We start from the raw sequence: 26426 nt of genomic DNA, 5'->3' as shown, positions 1-26426 counted from the left end.
CACCAGTGTTCCTGGCTTCCCTATTCCTCCATACTCCTGAGTATTCTGATTCCTGATTACCTGTTGTGACCCCGGCTTGGCGACCATTCTACTCTTCTGTGTGACCCATTCTGTACTGTGACTTCGGCTTGGCGACTATTCCTTTGGATTACCCTTTTGTACCTTTTGTACCTGATATTCCTGACTGCTGTGACCCGGAACCGTCTGACCTCTCTACGTTACACTGGTAACTGGCTAAAAGGACCGCGACCTGCGTGCTCTCTGCTCTCTGCGTACTCTCTGCTGCGAAGTCCAAACCTCCTTGCGGGGGTCCCTGGTGAACACCAGGGGTACGTTAGACTCCGCGCCTGTTTGACCAGTGGCACCAATACCGGTTAGTGTCATATTATCTTCAGTCTCATAGGCCTACAGCGTGACAGGATATGGATAATTTTTACTTTTGCATTGGTAAGAATTATGAGGATAAAAAAAGCTGATCTGACATTTCCACATGTTTAGTTCTGCTTTCATTTTAATTTTAATAACAGCATACCTCTTAGGATGTAAGCTCGAATGAGCAGGGCCCTCTTCCCTCCAGTCTCCATACCTGTTCTTCTGCTCCGTCTCTACTGTATCTGCCCTCCCGGAGTTTCTGAAGTACTGGTACTGTGTGTTTATTGTTCTGTACTGTTCTACCCTGTATAGTCTACTGTATAGTCTACTGTTTGTACTATGTGCGGCGCTGCGGAAACCTTGTGGCGCCCTACAAATAAACGATAATAATAATAATAATAATACCTCCTACATATTTAGTATACAATTGTCACCAGGATTGCTGGGAAAATTCAAGCCAAACACATATGAGGTACTAATGATTCATTGGTGTCATTACATATAAATTCTGCATTTCTGTAACAGAAGTTTCAATACTGCATTTATATCATATATGTCTGGTTTTCAAAGTGCACCAGTTGTTTACATAGAGTGGATGCTGCCATTTTCTGGTCTTAACCAATATTAATGAATATTCACTGATAAACAGTGCCTCACCTTGGGCCTGATTCATTAAGGATCTTAACTTAAGAAACTCCTTATTTCAGTCTCTTGGACAAAACCATGTTACAATGCAAGGGGTGCAAATTAGTATTCTGTTTTACACATAAGTTAAATACTGACTGTTTTTTTCATGTAACACACAAATACTTGATAACTTATTTGTACACTGAAATTTAAAGTTGATATTTGTGTGCTATATGAAAAAACAGTCAGTATTTAAGTTATGTGCAAAACAGAAAACTAATTTGCACCCCTTGCATTGTAACATGGTTTTGTCCAGGAGACTGAAATAAGGAGTTTCTTAAGTTAAGATCCTTAATGAATCAGGCCCCTTGTCCTTATTTGGACTAGGAACAATGTTGGGAGGTATTTATGTAACAGTTATATTGATGCAGCCTCCTGATCCCCGAGGGCAATGTTCTACTCTCATCATCGTCATTGTTTTTTTGCAATTGAAATTAGCCAGGCTTAATTAAATTCTCTCTTGAAAAAAAAGCGCACATCAGATACATAATTTAGGATATTATTAAAACTGGAAAATAAGTTGGCAACCTGGGAGCAGAGGACATTATGTTCCAGCTGAAATAGGTCTTGGTGACATATTTCTCCATTATATCATTATGTCTCGGTTGTTCTGCTAGGAAGGAATGTGGTCACATGATGTCCTGTAACACATCATTTAGTAAAGTTCTTATCAGCCTGCCCCAGCTTGTCATGTTCTTGGTCCAGCAGTAAAAAAAAATGTAATAAACATATTTGTTTACGCCAAAATATTTTAGCACCCTACAACTTGAACTTTCAGGGCCTCTTAGAGTAAAATTAGAATATGCAATGTGCATTCATTTATAATAAAGAAGGTTTTCCTATTGATAAACATTGATAGTTTTTATGTGAACAATGAATACCACAGAATTCTATATTCTGCAACAGAATAATTTTTGTGCGTATCTGCATTAATGCATAACAATAAATGTATTACTGGGAGTAGCCACGTAGGGGAATAAGTTATAAATAAGTAAAATAAAAGCATATAATATGAGCAGTAGAGCCAGCAACTGCAACCAGACACAGTTATGAGCCCTGTTTGCAGCGCAGGCTTAGGGATAACTGTTTATTTCCTTCTTTGTAGTCATGAAAGCACCAGTACAACCTGCTTAGCAGATATAGGAAACTTTCTATATTAGTAGCACTGCTCAATAAACACACTGCGCAGGAAACCATTTCTATTCAGATCTAAAAGGTCAATAATAAGTACTAAAAATGCTCTGCTGATGTCTCTGCTGTCACAGAGATGAACCTGGAGCCACTCAATGGACAAAGTAGAGCAACAGACAAAGAGGGGCAGGCATGATGGTGGCAGGAGGTCGCAAAGAGGGATAGGCAGGAGGGAGGACAGATGAAAGATAGCTTCTGAGAGGCCAAAAAAGGCAGACAGCACAGGTAAAATGTCAGTGCATTTGGTAGGTAGGATGGTTGGGTTGTTGGTAAATGTGGTAGGTATTATTAATGTTGAGGACATATTGGGGGGGGATGGGTGTAGTTCAAATTCTGCACCAAGGACCAGAAGCCGGGAGCCTTTGGCTATACCACTGAAGGAAAAGTATGAATGTCCTCTGTAATGAAGCCAAATTTGTGATAATTCCTTCTAATAGACCTGGTAAATTGCAAGTAACCTCTCTATCAAATATGTTATCTCTAGCCTCTTCCTTTAAATATGTTCTCTCTAGCCTCTCCAGCAGATATGTTGTCTCTAGCCTCACCATAAGATACGTTCTGTCTAGCCTCTCTATCAGGTAAATTCTCTATAGCCTCACCATCAGGTATGATCTCTCTAGCCTCTTCCTTTAAATATGTTCTCTCTAGCCTCTCCAGCAGATATGTTGTCTTTAATCTCTCCATCAGATTTGTTCTCTCTAGCCTGAATACAAACAGTGCCTCACTTTGGGCCTGATTCATTAAGGAACTTAAATTAAGAAGTTTCTTATTTAATTCTCCTGGACAAAACCATGTTTCAATGCAAGGGGTGCAAATTAGTATTCTGTTTTGCACATAAGTTAAATACTGACTGTTTTTTCATGTAGCACACAAAATACTTTAACCTATGTACAAAACACCATAAGATACGTTCTATCTAGCCTCACCATCAGATAAGTTCTCTATAGCCTCTCCATCAGATAAAATCTCTCTAGCCCCACCATCAGATAAGTTCTCTATAGCCCCACCATCAGATAAGCTCTCTCTAGCCCCACCATCAGATAAGTTCTCTATAGCCCCACCATCAGATAAGCTCTCTCTAGCCTCACCATCAGATAAGTTCTCTATAGCCCCACCATCAGATAAGCTCTATATAGCCTCTCAATCGGATACGTTCTCTCTAGACTCTCCAACGGATAAGTTCTCTTTAGCCTCTCTACCAGATATGTTGTCTTTAATCTCTCCATCAGATTTGTTCTCTCTAGCGTCTCCATCAGATAAGTTCTCTCTAGCCTGAATACATATGCAATGGATAATTGCACACAAATAGAAATGAAAATTGGTATCATTTTATTGCAAACAAAGATATAAATCAACACTATTCAATTCATTGGTCAGTAACCTCATTATATTGCCTCTGAGAAAAGGTAATCATTGTCCAGTCATTATAAACAATAGAGCACATACATATACATTATATAGTACAACAAATATGACAATAATTGTTTTTCAACAACGTAATACTACCACAATTAATAATTGTATAGAAATATCCCAAATAATGAAAACACACTGGTGTATAACAAATAATCAGATGTTGAATCGGCAATTAAAATGTTAATGACCTATATGCTAATGCAAAGCTATACTAGTCTAGACTAACTAACAATGACCAATTCAATGAAAGTTATAAATAACAAGGAGCATATTACAAAATATAGAACAGCTTAAATACATCACTGTGCCACTTTATTATGTCAGTCCTGGCAAAGTGATGTATGAAAGGACCATTACGGTGCTCTGAAACCAGAGAATCTGAGATCTCTGATTACAGCAGCCAAATGTGAGAGGCAAAAGCTGCATGTACCAGAGGTGTAGCATGTTCAGTGCGGTGATATTATCAACTGAACAACCAGCTTGTGTTTCACATCTTAGCTGGATGCATCACCAGGGTTATAGATGCAGACCTAAGATTCCTTTATGCACATCAAAAACAATCAACGAGCTAGATAAAATAAGTCATATAAAAATATACTTTCCACACACAAATAAAACATATCCTGCACATGCTATAAGTAATCATTATTTATTCAGTCATTAATTTGTCATTAATGTGTCCTATGCCTGTCACAATCATTTAGTAAGTAATTTTAATTAAAGGGAATGGAATCTCTAAGCCACAACATATATAGAAAGTTATAACATGGACAGTGAATGCAATATCTCTATCTGTAGCCTCAGAAGTGAAGTGGAAACTGCTATAAATTTCTCTTCTATTTACATTACTGCCAGAGCTGCAGAACCAGCTAGTAAAATATTTTCCTAAGTTGCTGCTCTCCCTGGCCGGAACTGTGATGGCTGCTGTGTGCAATCCTTCGTCCTTCAGCTCAACCGTTTCAATGGCTGCGGCTTTGGCTAGGGCAGTGGATCCCAAACTTTCTCAGTTCGAGACACCCTAAGGGTCTCCATAATTTTTTTAAGGCAGCCCTAAGCCAAAATAATTACCAAGTAGTCCCCCGCCTTGCTTACCACCGGCCCTGTGAGATCGCCACGGCACCCCGTTTGGAATCCACTGAGCTAGGGGTAGACGAGATCGTAGCAAAATATTCTACCTAAGTGGTAGTGCAAAAAGGTAAGTGTTAACATTTCACTTTAATAAGTTTTAAAATACTAATAATACACTTAATATGGTATACTCAGTATAAGTGCATATAATCCCAGCTAGTTTAAGTATTGAGCAATCTGATTGATTATTAATAGAAAAAGGAGCATCTATTGCAAGGGCTTTAGTAAATGCTTTGTTGATGTTTAATGAGCAACGGTGTCTAAGGTGAGGTCATCATAACCAACTGAGGAATCGATAACATTAGCAAAGGGCAACAGTAGGTGATATGCATCTCCCAGTCTGGGGCTGGGATATGTGGGATCATTTTGAAGTGTAGAGCTAAGCAGATGTGTTATTGCTGATTAATTGCTAGTAGTAACCTGGGGAAGTGACAGTACGTTACATTACAGTGGTCTCCGGTGGTCCATCATGTGATTATATATTTTACCTGTGTCTCCTTTACTCCTTTGCTCATAAATGGAGGTTATTTCCTGCGTTACCCACATTTGAAGGTAAAACCTGCAAAGTAAAATAAGCAGCAAGAAAGGAAACTAGGAGGGAAAACACATTCTTATAAAGAAAGAGAAATGTGTATTCTCCTGATACATCACTGGGCATTGCACAAGGCCAGCTCTGCATTAACACAGATACCGACAACTATCAATAAAATTTTTACTATCATACCATGCCGACAATATAATATAGCTGGACCCCAAATTGGGAGTCCAAACCTATATTGCCTGCAGAATATCAGGAATGTTGGTAGGTATGCGGCAGTTGTGTCTCACAAGGACAAAAAAAGTTTTGGTTTCTGGAATGATATTAATGATATTACACAGTACGTGCACTACAGCTGATTATTACACTACTGAGCTCACAATTTGTTTGTCCCTGCAGATCATAATAGAGGAGCTGGAGAGCGACAAACAGACCATCGCCGTCACTATCACTGAACGTCTAAAGGATTATCACGACCTCATGCAAGTGAAGAGTGGACTCAGCCTGGAAGTGGCTACATATAGGTAATGTGCCTTATGATTCAGACCACCCACATGTCCTCACTTTTCAACTAAGTCCATACCTTTGTTTTATCTGTTGTCCCAATTTTCAGCATAATGTATGTAACTTTATCTTGGTGGCTTAGTGATTAACACTTCTGCCTCACAGCACTGGGGTCATGAGTTCAATTCCCGACCACGGCCTTATCTGTGTGGCGTTTGTATGTTCTCCCCGTGTTTGCGTGGGTTTCCTCCGGGTGTTCCAGTTTCCTCCTACACTCCAAAAACATACTGGTAGGTTAATTGGCTGCTATCACATTGACCCTAGTCTCTCTCTGTCTGTCTGTTTGTGCATGTTAGGGAATTTCAGAACCAAATAGAGATTTGGTTCTGAATAGAATTAACATCAATATCTGAAGCATCAGAAGGGAAATTTAGAAGTGTAATCTTGATAGGACTGAATATTCAAAGGATCCACTTGATGCATGCACTTTACATTCCTCTAGTTATTCCTCTCTCTCTCTCTCTCTCTCTCTCTCTCTCTGTGTCTGTGTCTGTGTGTATGTTACGGAATTTAGACTGTAAGCTCCAATGGGGCAGGGACTGATGTGAGTGAGTTCTCTGTACAGTGCTGCGGAATTAGTGGCGCTATATAAATAGATGATGATGATGATCTATACTGCTACTGGCTCTACACTTTGTGAATTGTAGTGATTTATTGTGCTTGTAGCAAGCTGTCATGTGAGCTTGGAAGCCTGCTGTGTGTGCAGTATTCTGCATTTTTTCTATACATAGATATCTATGCCCACCTTTGTGTTAGGAAGAATTCGAGGGTAGCCTGGTGAGAATTCCAAGGGGTTGGAGGTTGAGGTCAATGAGAGTAAAACTGTCCTGCCAGTAATAGACTGCTCCAGCTGCACTCTAATATTCACACATTACGTATAAATACTACTGGATTGTTATTGATCACAGTTAGTCACTGCCACTTTATATGACACATGGCACAGTGGTGCAATGGTTTACTCTGTTGGTGGTACCTGACTGAAGAAGGCTACGGATTTGTATGTACCTAACATGACAAATAAGTTACCACTTGTCATCTTTCTAGGGACATTAGTAATATGCCTAGAAAAAGCCTAGAAATATAGTCATGTTAGACAGATGTAGCCACCATGTAGGGAACTATGTTGGTCATAGTTCTGGGCACAAGACTGAACACAGTTATATTCATCTCACGGGCACAGTTCTGGGTGTTTTACATTTCATATCTTGCTGGAAATACTACATCATACAGCATATAACACTTGTCATATTACATATTGGCTGGTTATGTCAATTGGCATATTATAGCTAGTTCAGCTTATTACTTGGCATATCACAGCTTGTCGGGAATACTAGGGATCAATTCACAGTCCATTCCTTTTGCAGTCTAACCTGATAATCAGTATGTCATAAGGAATTACCATTCTGTTACTGTAACTGCCACTAGCATCCATAGACTATGTTATTATTGTTACAGACAACTTGAGATTAGAGCATGTTGCTAATAATTACCCTCATTAACTTCAGCCTGTAGCAGCCCATAAACACTATAGCGGGACTAAGACTGGAAAGTATGTGGCAGGAGAGAATTTAATACATTTATAAAAAGGTCTAGGACACTACAACCCATTTAATGTGTAGGACTGTGTGTTATACATTTTCTGGCATGCAGGCAATGCATGTGTGTGCCTTTATATGGGCACAGAACTCCCTGATAAATTGTGATATCTTGTATTGCAGAGTGAGGTAACTTTATCCTATTTTTAACATACAGTATGATACACAAGTTTTGTTTTGTATCTTGCTGCTAACTGATAAACCATGTGAGTTAAATGGTGGAATAAAACCTTCTCATCTGTTACATTAGGGATGTTCTGTCACCTGTAGTTATGGGACTGAAGTGACCCTTTCATTGTCAGTTGTGAATGTATAAACTGTCAGCAATTATGATCATGTAGGCAGGGAGTTAATAACTCTCCCCTCTCCTTTTAACACAGTGTATATTTTATACTTATATAATGGTCATGATTATTAATATTGACATTTATTTAGATAGTGGCGGTATACTCTGCAGTGTTTTACAATTGGAAACAAATACAAAAATAAAATTAGACTGGGGCTAGCTTTACTAAAAGGCAGTTTTGCAAAACCACCCTGTTTAATGTGGATTTTTACTAGTTTCAAAACAGTTTACAAAGGCCAAACTGCTAGAAACCTGCCTGAAATCCATTGTTTTACAAAGTGCCACATTGCATATGGCCTTGATTTTTTTAACATCATAATAATTATTAAGCCACCCATTGACTGGTTTCATCATCTGTGACTGAATCATTCGCAGAGCTAACACCTGCGGTGAAATAAATAAAGAAATGCAATTTGCTCCCCTTGCATTGCAACTTGGTTATAACAGGAGCAAATTTGCTTTGTTGCTAAACATAAATGAGGCCCATAAAGAAGGCAAGAAACTACAGGGATGGAGCAATAGACATGTTTACTTTATGTAAGACAAGAGGTAGATTAAAGTTAAAATAAAGCGTACAAGGCATTCCTACTAGAGGAAAACCCAATGATCACAAATATACTTACAAGAAGTAGAATGTGGTCAGTTCATAATCGTTTTTCTTCGCTGCTGTACTATATCTCCTTATTTAGTGATCATGAAATGCAGTTTACTTAATCATTTATGTAACCTGCAAAATACACAAATAAGGGCAAACTAGAAATTTAGCAACATTTTTAAAGGGGCCACAAAGTTTCTAGAAAGGGAGGCACTAACCTCATGTACCTTGTCTGACTCTGCTCCAGTGCTCGTCGCTCCGTAGTTCCTGCTCAGAGAAGAATGGAACATTAGACTTCACTTTCCTCTTAGAAGAACTTAATTTTTAAAACTCCAAATTATTGGCTCGTGTGCATGGAATTCTGGGTCTTCAAACCTGGTGTTGGCCGTCACACAGCATGGAGCCCATTAAGCTCCCAGTTGATCATGGACACCTCACTATTCTTCTCTGAGGGCTATGGTTAGAGGATATGGCAGAGAGGAGCAGGGCGACGGGACAGGGACAGTTAAGTTCTATGGTAAACATTCAAAGACATTTCAACATAAGTGGTTCCTACTTAACTCCCTGACAAATACTACAAGAGTTTTGTAGCATTTGTCAGGGAGTTAAGTAGGAACTTAGTAGTTAAGTTAGGGAAACGCTCCCTCCATTGTCCCAGTCCCATGCCCAAAACATCATAGTCTATGATAGGTTGGAGAAATTTATAGTGCGTGGAGGGCAGTTTGTGAAGGAGAAGCCTGTCCAGGGGATTGTCTCAATCAGCAGGGGAAAATTTTCTAATCACTACACTAGCATAATGCTGGACTAGCATAATGCTTTGACAAAAATGCCAAATTAAAAGGTCTGATCTCGACATGGGTTGTCACAGCCTTGGCAAACATTTGAAGTTTTTTAGCAGAAGGATTCAAAAAGTGGTCCATTGTGCCAAATCCTTTATGAGACCAATACGTGAAGGGTAAGCAGCATTCCATCCTGAAAGTTCAGGTTACTAAGTAGGGGAGGTGGACAGAAGAGTAGAGGTTCAACTAATCCGCTTAACGGGTGACATTTTACCTTTACAGTGTTACTGACAGAGTTAATATACCACTATGAAATAAAGACACAGAGACTTTGTTTTGGCTAAATGAAAAGTCAGTAATTTATTGAAATGTTCAATATATTGAGAAGAGGTGGCCAATATAAGGAGACCAATCAGCCCCTAGGCCACACCCATGTGCTATGAACTCCGCCCCACTAGATTGGGTACGGCTGAGGCCCGCCCGCCTAAGCGGAGCCCCATAACCCCGAAGGGGTATTCTCCCTAAGTGCTCACCCCTTAAGGGGAGAGTGCCTCCTGCGTCATGAGTGTGACCCAATTGTCTGCTGACTGGGCTGCTTACCTGACACGAACTCTGTTTGTGAAATTATCACTCAAACTGACCTAACACCAAGAACCATAAAAAAAAAGAAACAATTCCTATACCAAACCAGATAGAGACACCCAAATTTAGGGACTGGGTGGGTGGGTAAACTCTCCAGCAGTGAAAGGGGAAGCTGACTGCCAGTACCTGGCCTTATCCTGCTTTCCCCCACTATAATTCTGCCCCCTACCTCCCCACTGATTGGCTGACCCCTGCCCCCCAGTGGAGTTAACTCTTGCTATACTTTTACTTTTCTTTTACCTGCCCCCTCAGCGTTTATGTTACCTCGGGCGAATCCCCACCCTCTGTTATCTTTACATCTGTGACGAAGTATGTGCCGCTGTTTTCTCGTGGATATCTATAGAGGATTGTCAAGGAGTTCTGCTGGAATTTCTTGATCATGCATGTGCAAAAAAGCGGTGTTTCGGTCATTGGGAATAAATTTTTGTTCTAATGGAGTGTTGGCATATATGTCAGTTCCTTTTATCCAATCCCTTAGATAATGGATTTGGGCAGTCTGGTTATATTGGTCAATGTCAGGGAAATTGATATCACCATTATTCCTTGGTTGTTGGATCCTGTACAGTCCAATTTGGGACTTCTTTTTGTTCCAAATGAAATTGCGAAAATGTTTGTTGATCTCAGCCAGATCTTTTCGATGTAGTGGATAGAGAAGCCTAAGGAAAGACGGAGAGACTTCCTCCCCTCAATCTCGTGGGATAATTCTCTAATGGCCATTGATATATTGAGGCGATAAAGGAGACTCAAGTTTTTAAGGAGCCAAGTCCCCAAATAAGGGATGACTTTAGACACCCATTTCAGTGGCATATCCTTTGCCCAATAGGGGCGGAGATATCCGGGTCTGAGATAAAGTGCCAATGATTTGTCGAACCTTTATTTAAAGTGGCGCAATTATGTGGGGTAAGAATCTGCATGTTTATAAAGTCTCCGGGGACCCCTTGCAGCTCATTAAATAATCTAATGCCTGTACAAGAAATCTCATTTTTGCATTCTTGCACAGGATAAGGGTCATTATAGCTTCTATCTTGCATTTTTGCATGGAAGACTATGATCCACCCTCCATACTATGTCCTCCTGCATCTTTGTGCTTGGTACTCCATGTGCATTTCTCTAAAAATAAACATTACAGAACAAAAATAAATGCATGAGATCACAAAGCAGAAATGAATGACACCCCGTGCTGAATCAGACAGACATGAGTATATGACTCAAACATTATTTTTGAATAGTTTGTTTTTCTTTCAGAAAACCAGTGGGACTTGGCAGTGGTTAGTGTTATCAGAACATCAGGGGCTGGTTTACATGTATGGACTAATCATAGTAAATGGCAGGATCCTACTCTATTTTCCACTGATTACATGCCCCATTTGCTACTGCTGCATTATATGTTCTTTCTTTAATAAACTTCTATATATTCGCTGTCAATGGTATAGATGCTTGGAACAAATGTAAAACAAGTCTACCCATTTCTGCGGCCACCTGTCATCTATGCGTGGTCACATTTCTAAACCGTGGCTAATAGTCCTGCTGGGTGTGGTTGGCATGTTGGATAACATTATATTCACACCTAACATATTGAAAAAGAATTATCGCCAGAGAGAGAGAAGCAGTGAGTCAGTTTCCGAATTTATTTTGAGTCTACTACATTCTCACAACTTAGAGCTACAGATTAAATCTGAGCTCCTGTTGCTCAGTTGCCACACGTGGGATGTCCCACTGGTTAATATATTTAGAAGTCTCTATGGCTGCACGGACTACTGACAGCAGCAGCCAGATCTTCCAAGCCATCTGCCCAATCACTTAACTGTTAGTTATGTTGTTCTGCCTGGATCCAGGATAAGGAACACTTGGCTCCATTACACAAAATAGCTTGTATATAAACGGAGCAAGAAAAGAAAATAATATAGATAGTTAACAAATTCCATGCCTGTTGTTTTAACTATTTCATAGACACCAGAGTTTCCCCGATTGAACTGAATATCTAAAGATGGATTTATAATCAAGTCAAAACTAGTTAGATAAAAAAGCATAAATTTATATTATTATACTTTGTTTCTGGAGTTACAAAGACTTAGGGGTCTGTTTATCATCAGGAGAAAACTCCTAGATCAGCCGAAAATGGGAGTTTTCACCGGAATTAGGGATGTTTCCTATTTATCCAAGTCCCCCAGCCCATAAAGACTATTGACGGCTATCGGCAGCGGTAGCCGTTGTCAGGGGCCTCTAGTGAAGCTCTGGGGGCAGGTAAGGAAGAAATGCTTTATTAACACAATAAGTCATTTTCTCAATTTATTAATAGTTTGTTTGTTTTTTTTAATCTATTTTTTTATTTTCTTTCAAACTTTACATCTTTTTTTTTTTACAAATCTGGAACTGGAAGCGCATGTCTGGGTTTCCAGATCCAGCGCTCATGCATGAGACTGCAAGACGCCTTGTGCATACACAAAGGTACCCTGTACTGGGTTGGCGCGCGGTAAGACTCATTCAGCCGCCCTGGCGAAAATTTATTGATAAGTAGGGGTGGAGCCTAATTTTCTATGGTCGCAATGAGCAGTGATAGATAATCTATGTTATTATCCCGGAATCATAAATAGGCCCCTTATTGTGGCAATTTAAGAACTGGAAAAATGTAGAGGCCCAGTGCAAGAATCGTTTCTTCTTCTCTTATGATATCATATGTCTATTTGTGTAGCTGCATCCGGCCTTTAGGACACTAATTAGCCTGGTGCCAACTGTGAGGGCAGCAAAGTTTTACTTCTTATGATGGTAGGAACTGTCTGGACGTGGGCAAATCAGAATGTTCCATGGATAATATGGACAAGTCTAAGTAACCTGCCTGCTTCTGGGCACAAATGCATAACAAGTTTGTTTTGTAGGATTAAATATTTTAACGGGGTACAGAGGGAACATTTTCTTTTTCTTTTATTTGTCTTGTATGTTTTAGGAATAAGTTAGATAGTTTTGTATATATTACACATTGTTATTATTCTGATTTAGTCTGATTTTAAATGTGTGATCAGCTTTATTCTTTTCCTGACAGGGCACTTCTGGAGGCAGAAAACAAGAAGCGCACAGTGATCTGGACGGAACACTCAGTGAGAGACAGGCCCGCAGGTAGGGATTGATCTGTAGACAGATTTCCCTTTCAGGCAACAAGATTCTAAGAACATGTCCTTGACATATATTTAAATTTGATTATTATGTTCCCATTAACGTCCCATTAATAAATATCCTGCTGTTGCCCTTGCTATGTATCACACATGCAAATAGATAGATAGATAGATAGATAGATATTTGAACTATTCAAACACATGAATAATTTGTTGTGATAATAGGGAGATTATTAGTGGAGAGATCTATAGTACATAATCCTACTACACCACCTTAGGTACATAGAGATACAGCTATCTGCAATACTTTAGGCACCCTGGTTAAATTGTATGCATCACTAAAGTAAAAGAAGTTAGCACAACCTCTGCAGGATACAAACTTAAACATGACATATTGATGAATTAACAGACTGATAAGTATAAAGCAGAGATCAGGGCATGTGCAAAATTTTGGGCACCCTAATTAAAACAGCATTTGTCAGAAATCACAGCTTCATAAAGTCTCTTGTAGACTGCTAAGATTCTTTCCAGTCTTTTTTTTTAGGAATTTCTTCTCACTATTGCTGGTATTACTCTTCTAGCATAGAAATATTTTTTAATCTTCTTGCATGCACTGCACGTTTGAAATTTCCCAAAATATTTGCAATAATATTTAAATCTATGGACAGTCCTTCCTAAAACCTTAATAACTTGTCCATGTAAGTACTATATGATTGATTTTGAGGCATTGTTTAGATCATTGTCGAGCTGGCATATTCAACCTTTTCTGGTTTCAATTTTTTCGCTGGGCTTCTAAGATTTTTTTTTTCATATTATGTTGTCACACAACCCCAATGTATAATAATTTCACCACCATGCTTAACATGACGTCAAATGCTTTTCCCGTTTTTCTGTGTTTTCTTATGATTGTGACCAAAAAGCTGCAAGTTGTTTGATCAGTCCACAGCGCTCAGTTCCAAAAAGTTTTGGGCCAATCTAAGTTTTGCTTTGCATAACTCAGACCTTTGTGGTGAGATTGTAGTAAAGATTCCTACTGATAACTCTTCTATGCAGATTTTTATGTATACAGACTTGTGTGAGATAAACCTTTTTTTCAGGTCTTTTGCAGCCATATGTGGGTTCTGCTTTCTACATCTCTCCAGTTTGGAAATTTTTTGTTGGTCTTCTAGATGTTACCTTGACGTCAACAGTACCCCTTAACGTCCATCCCTTAATAATGTTTTCTGACAGTGAAAATCCCAACCTGAAAGCATTTACATATATTTTCATAGTCTTTTTGTGATTTGTATCAGTGATTCATCTCTATTTTCAAGTCCAGGGGCCTGATTCATTAAGGAACTTAAATTAAGAAGTTTCTTATTTAAGTCTCCTGGACAAAACCATGTTACGATGCAAGGGGTGAAAATTAGTATTCTGTTAAATACTGACTGTTTTTTTTATGTAGCACACAAATATCAACTTTAAATTCCAGTGTACAAATAAGCTATCAAGTATTTGTGTGCTACATGAAAAAACAGTCAGTATTTAACTTATGTGTAAAACAGAAAACTAATTTTCACCCCTTGCATTGTAACATGGTTTTGTCCAGGAGACTTAAATAAGAAACTTCTTAATTTAAGTTCCTTAATGAATCAGGTCCCAGGAGATCATGGACGTGGAGAATGAACCTATGTTCATTCTCCACATCCATGGTCTCCTGGACTTGAAAGTAGAGATATATTGCATTCTGAGAGGTTAGAAGGGTCAGATTATTTTTTTATCTTTGGAATTGTCTCCTGGTTTTATTTAAGGCCTAAAGAGTCAATCAAGTTTTGAGTCTTTAATAAAACCAACTGGAATGGTGACATGTCACATTCACCATTTTATTTTTTTAACTCTGTTAAATTCATCAAAAAAGTGTAATTGTGCATTTAAATGTGCATCAATATGTCATGTTTAAGTTTGTACCCTGCAGAGGTTATGTAAATGTCTTCATTTAGAGATTCAGTAAGCCATGTAATTTGATCAGTGGTGCCCATACTTTTGCATAGAGCCGTATGTTCAGCATAACCTCTCACACTTACAACAGCATGAATAATACCAAAACTGTAATAATCTTGATCGTCTTCTTCTTGAACAGCTGTTTTTTTTAAAGAATGTCTTACAGGAACTCTGTTTCCAGTCTTTTCCATTTATTTGCACCGCTGTGTCTAATTTCATTTCTCTGGTCCTGTAAATTTGATTTCACAGGTTCAAGGCCAAGTAGAGATTTGTCATGATGTTGCTTTTGATATTTAGGGAAAGGGGCCGATAAAAACATTTCCCTTACACAGAAATAATAGTATAATTAATTAACAAAGTAAAGCATAAATCAGTATATCCACCTTTATCATTTAAAAAATGTAATATACCAATGTAAAACATATTTAGATTAAATGCGGGAAATGTTTTCATATATGTAATATACTAATGTTTTATATTGTCCCTAGGATATGTGACATCGACTTTTGAGGACTCAAGATTCTCTCATGGAGGAGGAAAAATAATTGAATACCCAATTACCAGAAACAAAGAGGAGATAAGAAGGACAACACAGAACACAAACATGGACAGATTCCTGACTCGGACTGTACCAGTAACACAGATTAGGCCACAATATACAAATTTAGGTAATACAAGTAGATCTTATGTATCACATGCTAATGAGAACACAACTCAGGAAAAAAGTGGCAGATGGGACACAAGCATGTCCTCCAGGTATTACTTACCACACAATACTGAACTTCCACACACTACATACCAAACAGCAAAACCTACAATCGTAACACCATATTCATCAACTCAGTCCACAGTCATTAGAAAAACAACTAGTCAAGAGCAAATTAAAGATTTGAAGCCAGTAGCTCGACCAAGAACTCAATCCAAAGAGGCCAGAAAAAGTCAGGTGGATATTAGAACAGAAGACAAAAAACATGAATCAAACTCACACATGGCTTTTGAAACTAAAGTAGTTGAAGAGAGGAAAGTAGCTTCGAATTCCGTAGAAGAGCAAAAGCAAGTTTCAGAGAACAATGTACAATATACCGCAAAAGATAAACAAAAAAATATTGATGCTACAGCAAGTGTAAAAGAGATAGTACAGACAGAGACAATTCAGGAACCAAAAGCACAAGAGATACCTGTTAAAAAAGAAAGGAAGAAACGAGAGCAATCCAAAAAAAGACAAGAAGAGGTAGAGAAAGTTGAAGTGGGTGACATGAATGTGGAAACAGGATCAAAGGTAGAGGTACATGAGACTACCCATGTGAAGAAAACAGTTGTACTTGAAGAAAAACCAAAGGGTAAACAAATTGCCTTTGAAATACCGATACAGTTTAAAGCAAGAAAAGATGAAGACAATTCACATGCAAGCGATATTGAAAACAAAATGGCGAGAAATGTTAGTCATACTTATGTGAATGAAGAAACTGCTTTTCACAGAAGTAAAAATGTTGACAACAGCACAACCGAGGACAGAGCGAGAACTTCATCAGAACCCAGACAAGAGAGAACAGTGGTCAGTGATATTCTTAGACATCTAGGCCAGTATTGTGATGAGAGTCAGATTAATGTGACATTTGGAGAAAAAATGCATGATGAACCAGTCGTACTGGAGATACCAATACAAATTCAAATGAGCAACACGGAACTTAGTTCAAAGAAAGACATTGTTGAAAATTCAGAGCAAAGCAGATTTTCAAGGAATGTTAAACAAACAAATGTGAATGAAGAAGCTACTTTTCTAAGAACCGAAGAAATGCACAAAACAAGTAAAGATATTGAAAACAAAGAAAGCATTAAGACTGAGAAATATGAAGTGGTCGGCAGTTCATCACAGAACAGTGAGAAAAAGGCTATGGTTTTTGATATCCTTAGACAATTAGGCCAACCTTCTGCCCTGGATGATACTAATGTAACCTATGTAGAAAGGAAGGCGCAGTGTAGTGATGGATCTGTGAAAACTGAGATTTTCGTGCAGTCTAGAACAGAGGAAGAGATTGATTTATTTGATGAACCTGACCTAACCGATTTGTGGAATACAGCAACCACTCAATCATCCCAAAAGAGTGGGACAACTGAGTGCTTGGAAGAGGAATCCCATAACAGGAAGCTTAAGAAAACAATCTTGGAAGATGTGACAGGAGCAGAAGCAGAAGAATGGATTGGAAATATAGTCCACACTGGACTAAAGGGGACACCAGGAAAGTCTGTCAACATTGAGATAGTTGAGGAGACCTTTGAGACTTTTGGATATGAAAAGGGAGAATTTTCTACTCCATTTCACGTAGAAGAAGCAGAAGATAACTATAATGTTGAGGGGTCTATCAATACTGAAGAACATGCTGCAATAAAAACAGAAAAACTGCAAGATAAAATTCAATCTACTGAAGGTCCTACTCAAGTTGAAGAAGTAATAGAGGGTGAAAATGTTGATGAGGAGACAAATTACTTTGTTTCTATTCCAGATGACAGCCAATACATAGAAGAAGAGGAGGAGGAGACATTACGAGGACAGATTCACACAGAGGAAGAGTCCCATGTTAAGTATTCCTGGCAAGATGAGTTCTTACAGGGCTCTCAAGGTCGTAAAACTTTGACTGAGTTTGTTAAATATGCTACAACCACTGAACCAACCTCAACTAGTCATATGACTTCAGAAGACAGCAGTGATAGATTGGATAATGAAAAACAAAAAGAGCCACTTGTTGAAACTGTTGTGATTGAGAAGGAAATTAAAGTTCCACTTGAAATCCGGTCATCATTAATGGATCTATTTTCAACAGATGTCAAAGATCCTCATGAAAGATTGAAAGGGACATTGGATTGCCTGCAAGGAAGCCTTCCACAAGACATCGCGGAAGAACTGTCAACACTGGCTGGAGAAGTACAAACACACAGCAGCAGTTTGGCACTGGATATTAAAAAGGTTGGACAAACTGAAGAAAGTGGTGTGGTCACTATTGTAGCAGAGATCAATGTATCACAAACCATGGACATAGATAATAAAGATGAGTTAGATCTAATTGAAGGTGTTAAAAGTGAGGCCTCTGAAGATGTAACATCTTGCCAGTCAGAAGAAAGGGAATGTTTCACATTAACAAAAGTATCTGGTGGGACTGAAGAGTCTTACCATTCTGTTACAGTGGGAGCAACTAAAGGTGATGAGTGTTACACTTCTGAAGAAATCGGCCAGAAAGAACCAACTACTACAAGTGTCCTTATAAGTCCTACAAGGGAACTATCTTTAGGATTCTCCACAAATATGAACAGTTTCCTAAAACATGTTGAACTTGGCAGCCATGAACAAATATTACCAGAGGAGTCAATAATTAACCAGGGTTCGTCTGATGAACTTTCCCCAACAGAAATTAACAGATCTGAACATCATATCAGGCTTGGGCCAAGGGAATTCCTCTCTAGGCAACAAATAATCTTTGAGAGTCCCATCTCGGAAACACTTAAACTGGACATAGTTAAAAATACAGAAGACAGATCAGATCAGAACACATCTATTAGACACATAAAAATAAGCCCAACAGAAAAGTACCCAACAGAACAGATTGTTTTTCAGGGACCTATTTTTAAAACTGCTAATATCACAGGAGACTTATCAGTCAAAGAAACCACATCAGACAGTGTAAACCAAGCTAACTTGTTTTTTGAGAGACAACAGGCTAGTGTTCAGAAAAATACAAGTCAGAGCAGTGTCTTTACTGCAGGTGCAAGCAAGACCATTTCACATTTTAAGATCAACTCAGGTGAAACTTTGAACAACGAAATTATATTGGAGGGATCCATTCCTAGTGATCATGATGTTAGTAGACGTATCAATTTGGAAACCCTTAATTCAGAGGATGACAGTAAGCCTGTTGAATATAATTTTGCTGCTCAGAAAATCCATGTTGCAAAACAAATTAAGTACCAGGGTTATGTTTCTGATCCACATCAAGTGGCAGATACTGGGAATCTTGTTGAGTCGAAAGATCTGTCCAATGTCAATACATCTGTCCACCACATAAAATTAGGTCCTAGCAGAGAGCAAATAGTTTTTGAAGGTTCTCTTTCTCCAAATGTGCGCGTGAGTGAAGAAGACAGCTCTCGCTTGGAAGATACAAGCAGATCCATGAGATATATCCAGCTTGGTTCCCCAGAAATACTTACATCAGAACATGTAACATTCGAAGGACCAACTACGGAATCTTACGAATCATCAGATTTTTTTGTTTCTTCTCCATCTGGAGACTCCAGTGAGAGTGAGAGGTCAATCAGACATATTAAACTGGGCCCAACAGAGAAGTCATTCACTTTCCAAATGGATATAACCAAAATTGCCACAAAGATTTCAGGAGAAGAGGAAGCCCAGGATAGTGGACTGGTAATAACTTCCAGAAAGTTTGAAGGACAGCCAGAATTGAATCAGTCATGGAGTGAATTAACGGATGATCCAGAGGTGGCAGAAAGCGGATATGGTGAGGAAGAAATTGCTGGCGTCTCTCAGCTCTCTTATAACATCATGTCCCACAACCAGAGCATTACAGATATGTCAGAGACTGATAAAGCAGTGCAGCTGCAAAGAATAGTTCATCAGAGTCACGTGGTCTCTGATGATAAGAAAGTGGCAGTTGTTTACCTTGATGAAGACGAGGAACCAGACCAAGATTATTTACGCCGTTCATTTTAAAATCAAGAAATATATTCAACAAAAAAAATAAGAAAACCTACATAACATGTCCTCCAGGCATAATGATGCAAAAATATGTTTGGTCTCCTCTCACAAGTGGAACTATCTTAATGCACTGACATTGTGTTTTCTAGGGCGTGCAACCAATCCCTATAGACTGCTTGAACCTTCAGTTGTACCTAATACATAAGTGATGGCATAATCTCTGCAAGGACTGTAAAAAAATGCTAGGCCTGATTTTTAATCAGTACTTGTATTGTTGTTCAAAACTACTCTTATTATCCTAGTCATTTCATCAGTCCTTCAATGAGACTGGGATGTGCAGAGAATGACTTTCTATAACCCAATTTAGGGATAGATTTATCAAACTTTCTAAAAAGGAAAAGTGGAGGTGATTCCCATAGCAACCAATCAGATTCTAGCGATAATTTATCTAGTACATTGTAGGAAATTATTGCTAGAATCTGACTGGTTGCTATGGGCAACATGTCCACTTTAGAAGGTTGGATAAATCTACCCCTTAGTGTAGTTTCAGTTTGCTAAGCACATTCAGTAAGTAAAGTGCTTTCCTCTTAAAAGTGTGTGTCTCTCTAGCTATTGTTGAATCAATTTCGCAATATGCTGTGCCAGCCAGTAAAACATGGTAAGAGTTTAGATCAACATCAGGAGAGCCTTAGATTACCCAACATTTGCTTCAGGACAAGATGAGTTGGGCACGAAATTACGAGTGTGATGCTACAGACGACGACAACACCCACAAAAAAAATCCAATTTGAAAAATTGGATATTTTTTTTTGTCGGTGTTGTCATCATCGGTGGCATCAGTGTCAATATGATGATTACCACCGGACAAGATAGTGATCTGAACATTCTTCTACAGGTCATTGAGAGTGGCTGTCAGTGTAAGGACTTTAGAATACTGGGTATCTTTACTTTTTGTTTAAAAAAGTATCACCAGTAACTGTGTAATAGAATATTGTCTAGAGATGACCAACTTTTTGCCTATTATCAACAAAAGTTGTGCCAAGCCTGCTTAGTGAAATAGCTTTTTAAATCATTTTGCTGCATTTGCTTAATGAACTGGTTGAAATCGCCAATTGAAACAACTGATTTGTAAGAACAATCAGTGGTGAATAGGGATCAGATCAATTTGCTATTTCAATTGCTCATTGATGTCAAATTGTCAATGTAAATTATAAGCACCTGCCTCTTACAGTGTACCCATAGTGTACACATTTTGATGGCAGCTATATTGTGGGCATATTCTTGAGAATGCAGGCTAAGAATTAAGAACTAGTGACATCAGCATATAGTTCCGATCTGTGGACCACTGTGGGGGTTATCGGAAAGCAATCAAGGCATCAAGCAAAGGTCGCTGCTCAGTTCAGGGTGGGTTTGGGTGGCTCAGAAGTGTGGCTTATTTTGTACCAATTTTGCACTTTTAAATGATGGGCGGTTTGTAGACCTGAGGCACTAGGTGCTACCTCATGCCTCTTCTTGGTGAATTGATAGCCTGCATTCTCATACATATTGACTCGGCCTCGGCACATAAATTGGCTGCTTCCACTATGTGCAGACTGTGAAGATACTTTAATATGTGTAGCAGGAAATAGGAATGTCTCTAGGTTTGAGTTGTATTTATGGCGTGTATTAATTATTCTGACAATACTTTGCATGGGAGACACTGATGATTTGTTACTAACATTTCTCAGATCTGCTCTGAAAACATGACAGCCAGTCAGTTTTTGCTCTTTAATTGTGTATTTTGCAATAGACAAACAAAGCTCATCACAGATTGGTTGCTAATATTTTTGTGCAGATTTGCACCTTTCAGGACTGTTCATGAATTACAATCATTGGGTTCCTATTAAATAGTTGGAATCTATCTCTTCTGTGTATCTGAAAGCTGAATGTTTGTTTCCAGTATTCTGCACACTGATCGTGTTTTCTTCCTGTGCTGCAGCAATGTGTTCAACCAACTGAGTAATGATTAATATAGTCAATCGGTAAATGGACAGAATGGAGGGGTTTATTTTTATGAAAGCATGGCTTAGCAGTTGAATGTTCCTGCAGGGCTTAGTTAATACAGACTGTCAACTGGGAGGTCAGATGCACAGATCAGATAATTGGTTCAATGTCAAGAAAAGGTGTGAGATGTTTTGCTAAACATGGGGTTACGGTAATGTTATACAGGGTTACCAAACGCTGTTGTTTCATAGCTGAAAATGTAATGTGTGATCTCTGCATTTCCCTCCCATTGTGACCTATGTAGATTCTGGTTTCCTGCTGCATTAGCATTTAACGGCTCCACATAAACTTTTTGTATCTCCACAAAAAGGAAAGATGTAGACTAAAGTGGTTTTCCAATATAAGTGTTATTTTTTTCCTCTATCATCACAATTCCAATAATAGTATTATGTTGGTGCCCCCACCATTCACATATAGCAGTCACATATAGCTAGGACCACTGTTGATCACCTTTGGAACTGCTGGTGTAACTACAGAGCAGGAGAGATCCAACACAGCTACTATGAAAAGCATGAAAGCCGGCTGCTGATTGGAGGAGCACCCACTGTGATAGCAGTCTCGGCCATGTGAGAGTGCCTGGACCCTGCTAAGTACAACCAATGATAGCAAAATACCAGTGTTTTGTAGCCCTGTGTGACAGTAGTGTCAATCTGATAAGACTATGAACAAAAAGTGCAATGCTGCCCAAGTTTGTCAAAGTTTGTGTGTTTGTAAAATAACACATGATTGACTTGTTTGACAATTTGGATATTCTTATCCATATCACTAGGCTGCAGCTTAGTTTCTGAAGGTCCATTTAAAAGATCACTAAATGTAACTTTTATATTTTTCCCACTCACTCCACTATCATAATATACTTATATAATATAGTATATAAAAACAAGGGGACCATCCTAGACTGGTCAGCTGACCGTGTACTCTGCAGATCAGCTTGAAATGTCTGCCCCCTTCCAGCTTTTGAATCAGATGGGGTGAGGAAGCAATGTGATCACAACAAGGCAGGACTTCATTGCTGGTCCTGGAGTTTTGCAACTAACTGCACGCTAAACTTTCTACGGTAGAGTTGAAACAAGCACGGCTTTTCCAATAAGCCTGGCATGAAAGACAAACGGGCAGGGGTTAGTATTTTATGATGGAGGGTGGAAAAATTATAATTTTATATGTTATGGTCTTTAAATGCTGTTTGCAGTTGAGTTCACATGTGATTTTGATTGATTCATTTAGACAAAACAAGTGTTATCCTATATATAGATCAGAGTGAGGTGAACTAATTGCTGCTGTAAAGTCATAAAGCAGTCTGTTAATACAGATCATATAGATAGCTTGTCTGTGATATTTAAGGTTAGGTTACAGGGTTAGAAGAGTTCATATACCACAGAGCCGTAACTTAGAATTCTAGTGCCCTGGGCGAGAAAGACAAATGCCGCCTCCCTAGCCCTCAATTTTAACCAAATTAACCTAAAATATTCCTAAATTGCGCCCCCCATCAGCGTTGCGCCCTGGGCGGTGGGCCCTGTCGCACAGCCCTAGTTACGGCCCTGATATACCATATATGCTAACTAGATCCATTTTACACAAGACAGAGTCCCTTCTCCCGGTTTATCCACTTCTTTCCTAATTGAATTACTGGGGATAGATACAATATTTCATACTGAAAAACACCTTTACAGTCAGTTATTCAGTTCAGCTTATTGACGCGATTGGAATATAAGAGTGAAAAATGGGGGAGGAGTATTATGTCCGTGTGAAATGGATCATATATACAGAGATGATATAAATATAAAGCAATACATATAATTTATCGTAAACCTTGAAAGCACCATTACTCACTGAACACATAATGAATATAACATAGATGGCCCTGGCCTAGGAAGGTACTCTTCAGAAGGCAGTAGAAAAATTACTGCCATTTCCACATGATTTTGGGTAAAAAAAAAATGCTTGATAAATAGGCCTCCAATGGGGAAAATCAGATCTGTAGATAATATTCATCCTTTTTTTCTTTTTCTTTTTTAAACTTGTACTATGCATGTTTCAACAACACATAGGTTTGTATATTTTATTCTACAGATGTCACTGTTTTATATTGATCCTCTCCGTGCCTTCTTTTCAGCTGGATTCACACATTATGTGGGGTTTGTTTTTTTTATTTAGCTGCGTTGCTTAATTCTGGAGAAGGCAAAATGTGACCCTGCAGAGGCGGTTGAAGTGCATATGCTGACTAGTACAGCATGACAGAACTTCACCAACTACCTGTGGTGAAGCCAGATCAGCCATTTTAAAAATGGGCACATATAGAAACACACATGATGCATGGCAATATGCTGCACACATTCTGTTATTGCATTTAGTGCAGTAAGCATACATCTCAGTTAAATGCCACCTTTCGCCTACACACAGCCAGTAATTTTGTTCTCTGAAATAATATTTATGGGAATACAGCTTATCTATTTACTAGGAACCAGTAATTTCACTGAGGCATGGTGTTTCAGCCATGCTACTGGTTCCTAGTGAATGGATTGACTGCATTCTCATGAACATGGGTTCAGACAATAAAATGGCTTCCTCCACTGTGAGCAGATGATAGCTGCTTTTTAATTTTAATTCAGCCATGCAGCATGCTTATTTCATATGTGCCTAATGTTAGAGTAGTGGCTTTTATGAAACCCAGGTGAAAGAACTATCCTGAGGTCTAATTTGGTCTGGAATCCCCTCAGTTGTTTCTGAGGGTAACCTAACCCCTAATTATGGACTAGGGAACAGAGGGACTGGATACCAATGCATGGTAGAACTCTTAGCTCACATCAATATTGATTAAATATAAAGCACGTTTATCTTATCCCTAGAAGATTTACAGCAACTAACACAACAATCACACTAAAAAGTAAAATTGCACACTAACATATAAGAGAAGCACAGAAACAACAACCAGGTAATGTTACCAGATTTTTATCCCCCTCATGGGGCTTGTTCCCACAGAGGATGTACAATGGCATCCAGTGGTCTAATGCTTCCACAGAGTTCATATTTCCCACACTGCCACTAACAGCAGACAGCACCAGGCCCTAGAGTCTCCCCACTTTTGGCAGACACACTCTGGCTACCCAGATAGAAATGGTGTTGCGATGACTAAACTGGGCTGGTTTCAGTATGGCTGGGATAGACAGACACTTGGGAACAATAGAGAGCTAATACCGGCCATGATAAGATAGTGACGCTTCTTGCATACTTGCATTGGTGGGCCTGACCTTTGGTCCAGGCACCTCCCCTTTCATCATAGTAGCCAATTATAGTTGCTTTTCATAGAGTGGTATATGCTATCTTAGCATGACCCAGCCATGTGAATGCACAAAAGCATCTAGCCATAGGGATTAATGATAGTTTTCTGTACCTCTGTTCAGCATTTGTAAAATATAACAATAATTGGTGGGAGAAATATGCTTGTGTACACTAGCCCTGGCCACTGGTTACCTTAATGTAGCTTGACACATTCTCCTCACAGCCAGTCAGACATAGTATTAGAACATATAGGGGATATTCAACTGTGCGTGATGTGCCGCTGAACATTGTGGATGCGGAAATTTCCAGGTACTACGGTACACCCAATATTGCAGATTTTTCTGTTCACCTCTATGGGGAGTGAGGAGAAATCCACAATGTTACATCGCCACGGAGTGCCTGTGCCACCATTCCGTGGACAATTGGATTCCCCCCCATAAAGAATTTTATCCAAACTATGTTTCATTTCCAGAGCGTTTTATGGTTTTTTTTGGTGTTTTTTTTACTGAAATAGTGATATGATATTATGATATATAGGCAAATGAGGTTTATTTTTGTAATGTGAATGGTTTTGCAGCTCACAATATTCCACTTGGTGTAGCTTAGTAATATATGGGATAATGCACTGCCTACTGTAAATGATATGGACATTAGAAGTCACAGAACAGTTCAGTGACCATATGAAAGCACAAGGCTGTAGATAGAGATGACTTCTAATATCTGTAGTAATTTACAGCACAGGGGTGCATTATTCTTTATAATACACAAAATGTCCTAATGAACACTGACGTGATAACACAAGAACTCACTGATTATAAGCGATGACATCAGAACTCACTGTATACATTTATGAATTACAGGAGTTTTTGCATATATTAGCACCACTTGTGTATTATATACAGATGGAATTGTCCACTTAAGTGTTGTTAATATCCAGGCTTTGGATACTACACCATTTACTTATGTTTGCAATTTTTTCCTTTACGGTTGAACAATAAAATATATAAAAAAGCAGCCTTGGTGTCATTCTTTAAACTAAGGGGCCGCATGTATACAGTTTCAAAATACAGTAACAGAAGCATCAGGTCAATAAGATAAAAGTGGTCCGAGGGTAACAGGAAATTCTTGCTGGTCACATACATAGAAATCCATTTGTTAAGGCCTTACAACCAAATCTCTGGCATGCCAAATTGGACAGATCTAATTGTTCTGTGGATGGGTTGAATAAATACATCACAAAGGCCCCGTGCTACCTGATGGGAAATTACCCCAAACTCAGGCATAGCGGCCTGACCTATCTACTCTGATCATATTGGATTTTGACAGCTATTTTGTGAGTTTCTCAGATGCCTATTCTAACCAGTGTGATCAAAATCTATTTAAATTTATAACAAAATAGACACCTTTGTGGACAGGTTTAGGCTGTGTACACACAGTTCTGAATGAATACTTGCAG

General features: G+C 38.8%; 1 protein-coding gene across 1 annotated transcript in view; it reads left to right on the top strand.

Moving 5' to 3' along the window:
* SYNM (synemin) overlaps positions 1–25984 on the top strand; it is a 45531-nt gene extending 19547 nt beyond the window's left edge. Inside the window, exons 2-4 of the mRNA XM_075207695.1 lie at positions 5732–5856; positions 12894–12967; positions 15432–25984. Coding sequence (XP_075063796.1) covers positions 5732–5856; positions 12894–12967; positions 15432–19663 — 4431 coding nt within the window. The 3' untranslated portion in view covers positions 19664–25984. The remainder of the gene's footprint in view (positions 1–5731; positions 5857–12893; positions 12968–15431) is intronic.
* Positions 25985–26426: the final 442 nt, after the last annotated feature.

The sequence above is a fragment of the Mixophyes fleayi genome, chromosome 4 (genome assembly GCF_038048845.1).
Source record: "Mixophyes fleayi isolate aMixFle1 chromosome 4, aMixFle1.hap1, whole genome shotgun sequence".
In the NCBI taxonomy this organism is placed as follows: domain Eukaryota; kingdom Metazoa; phylum Chordata; class Amphibia; order Anura; family Limnodynastidae; genus Mixophyes; species Mixophyes fleayi.
This window is presented reverse-complemented; position numbering and strand designations above follow the sequence as displayed.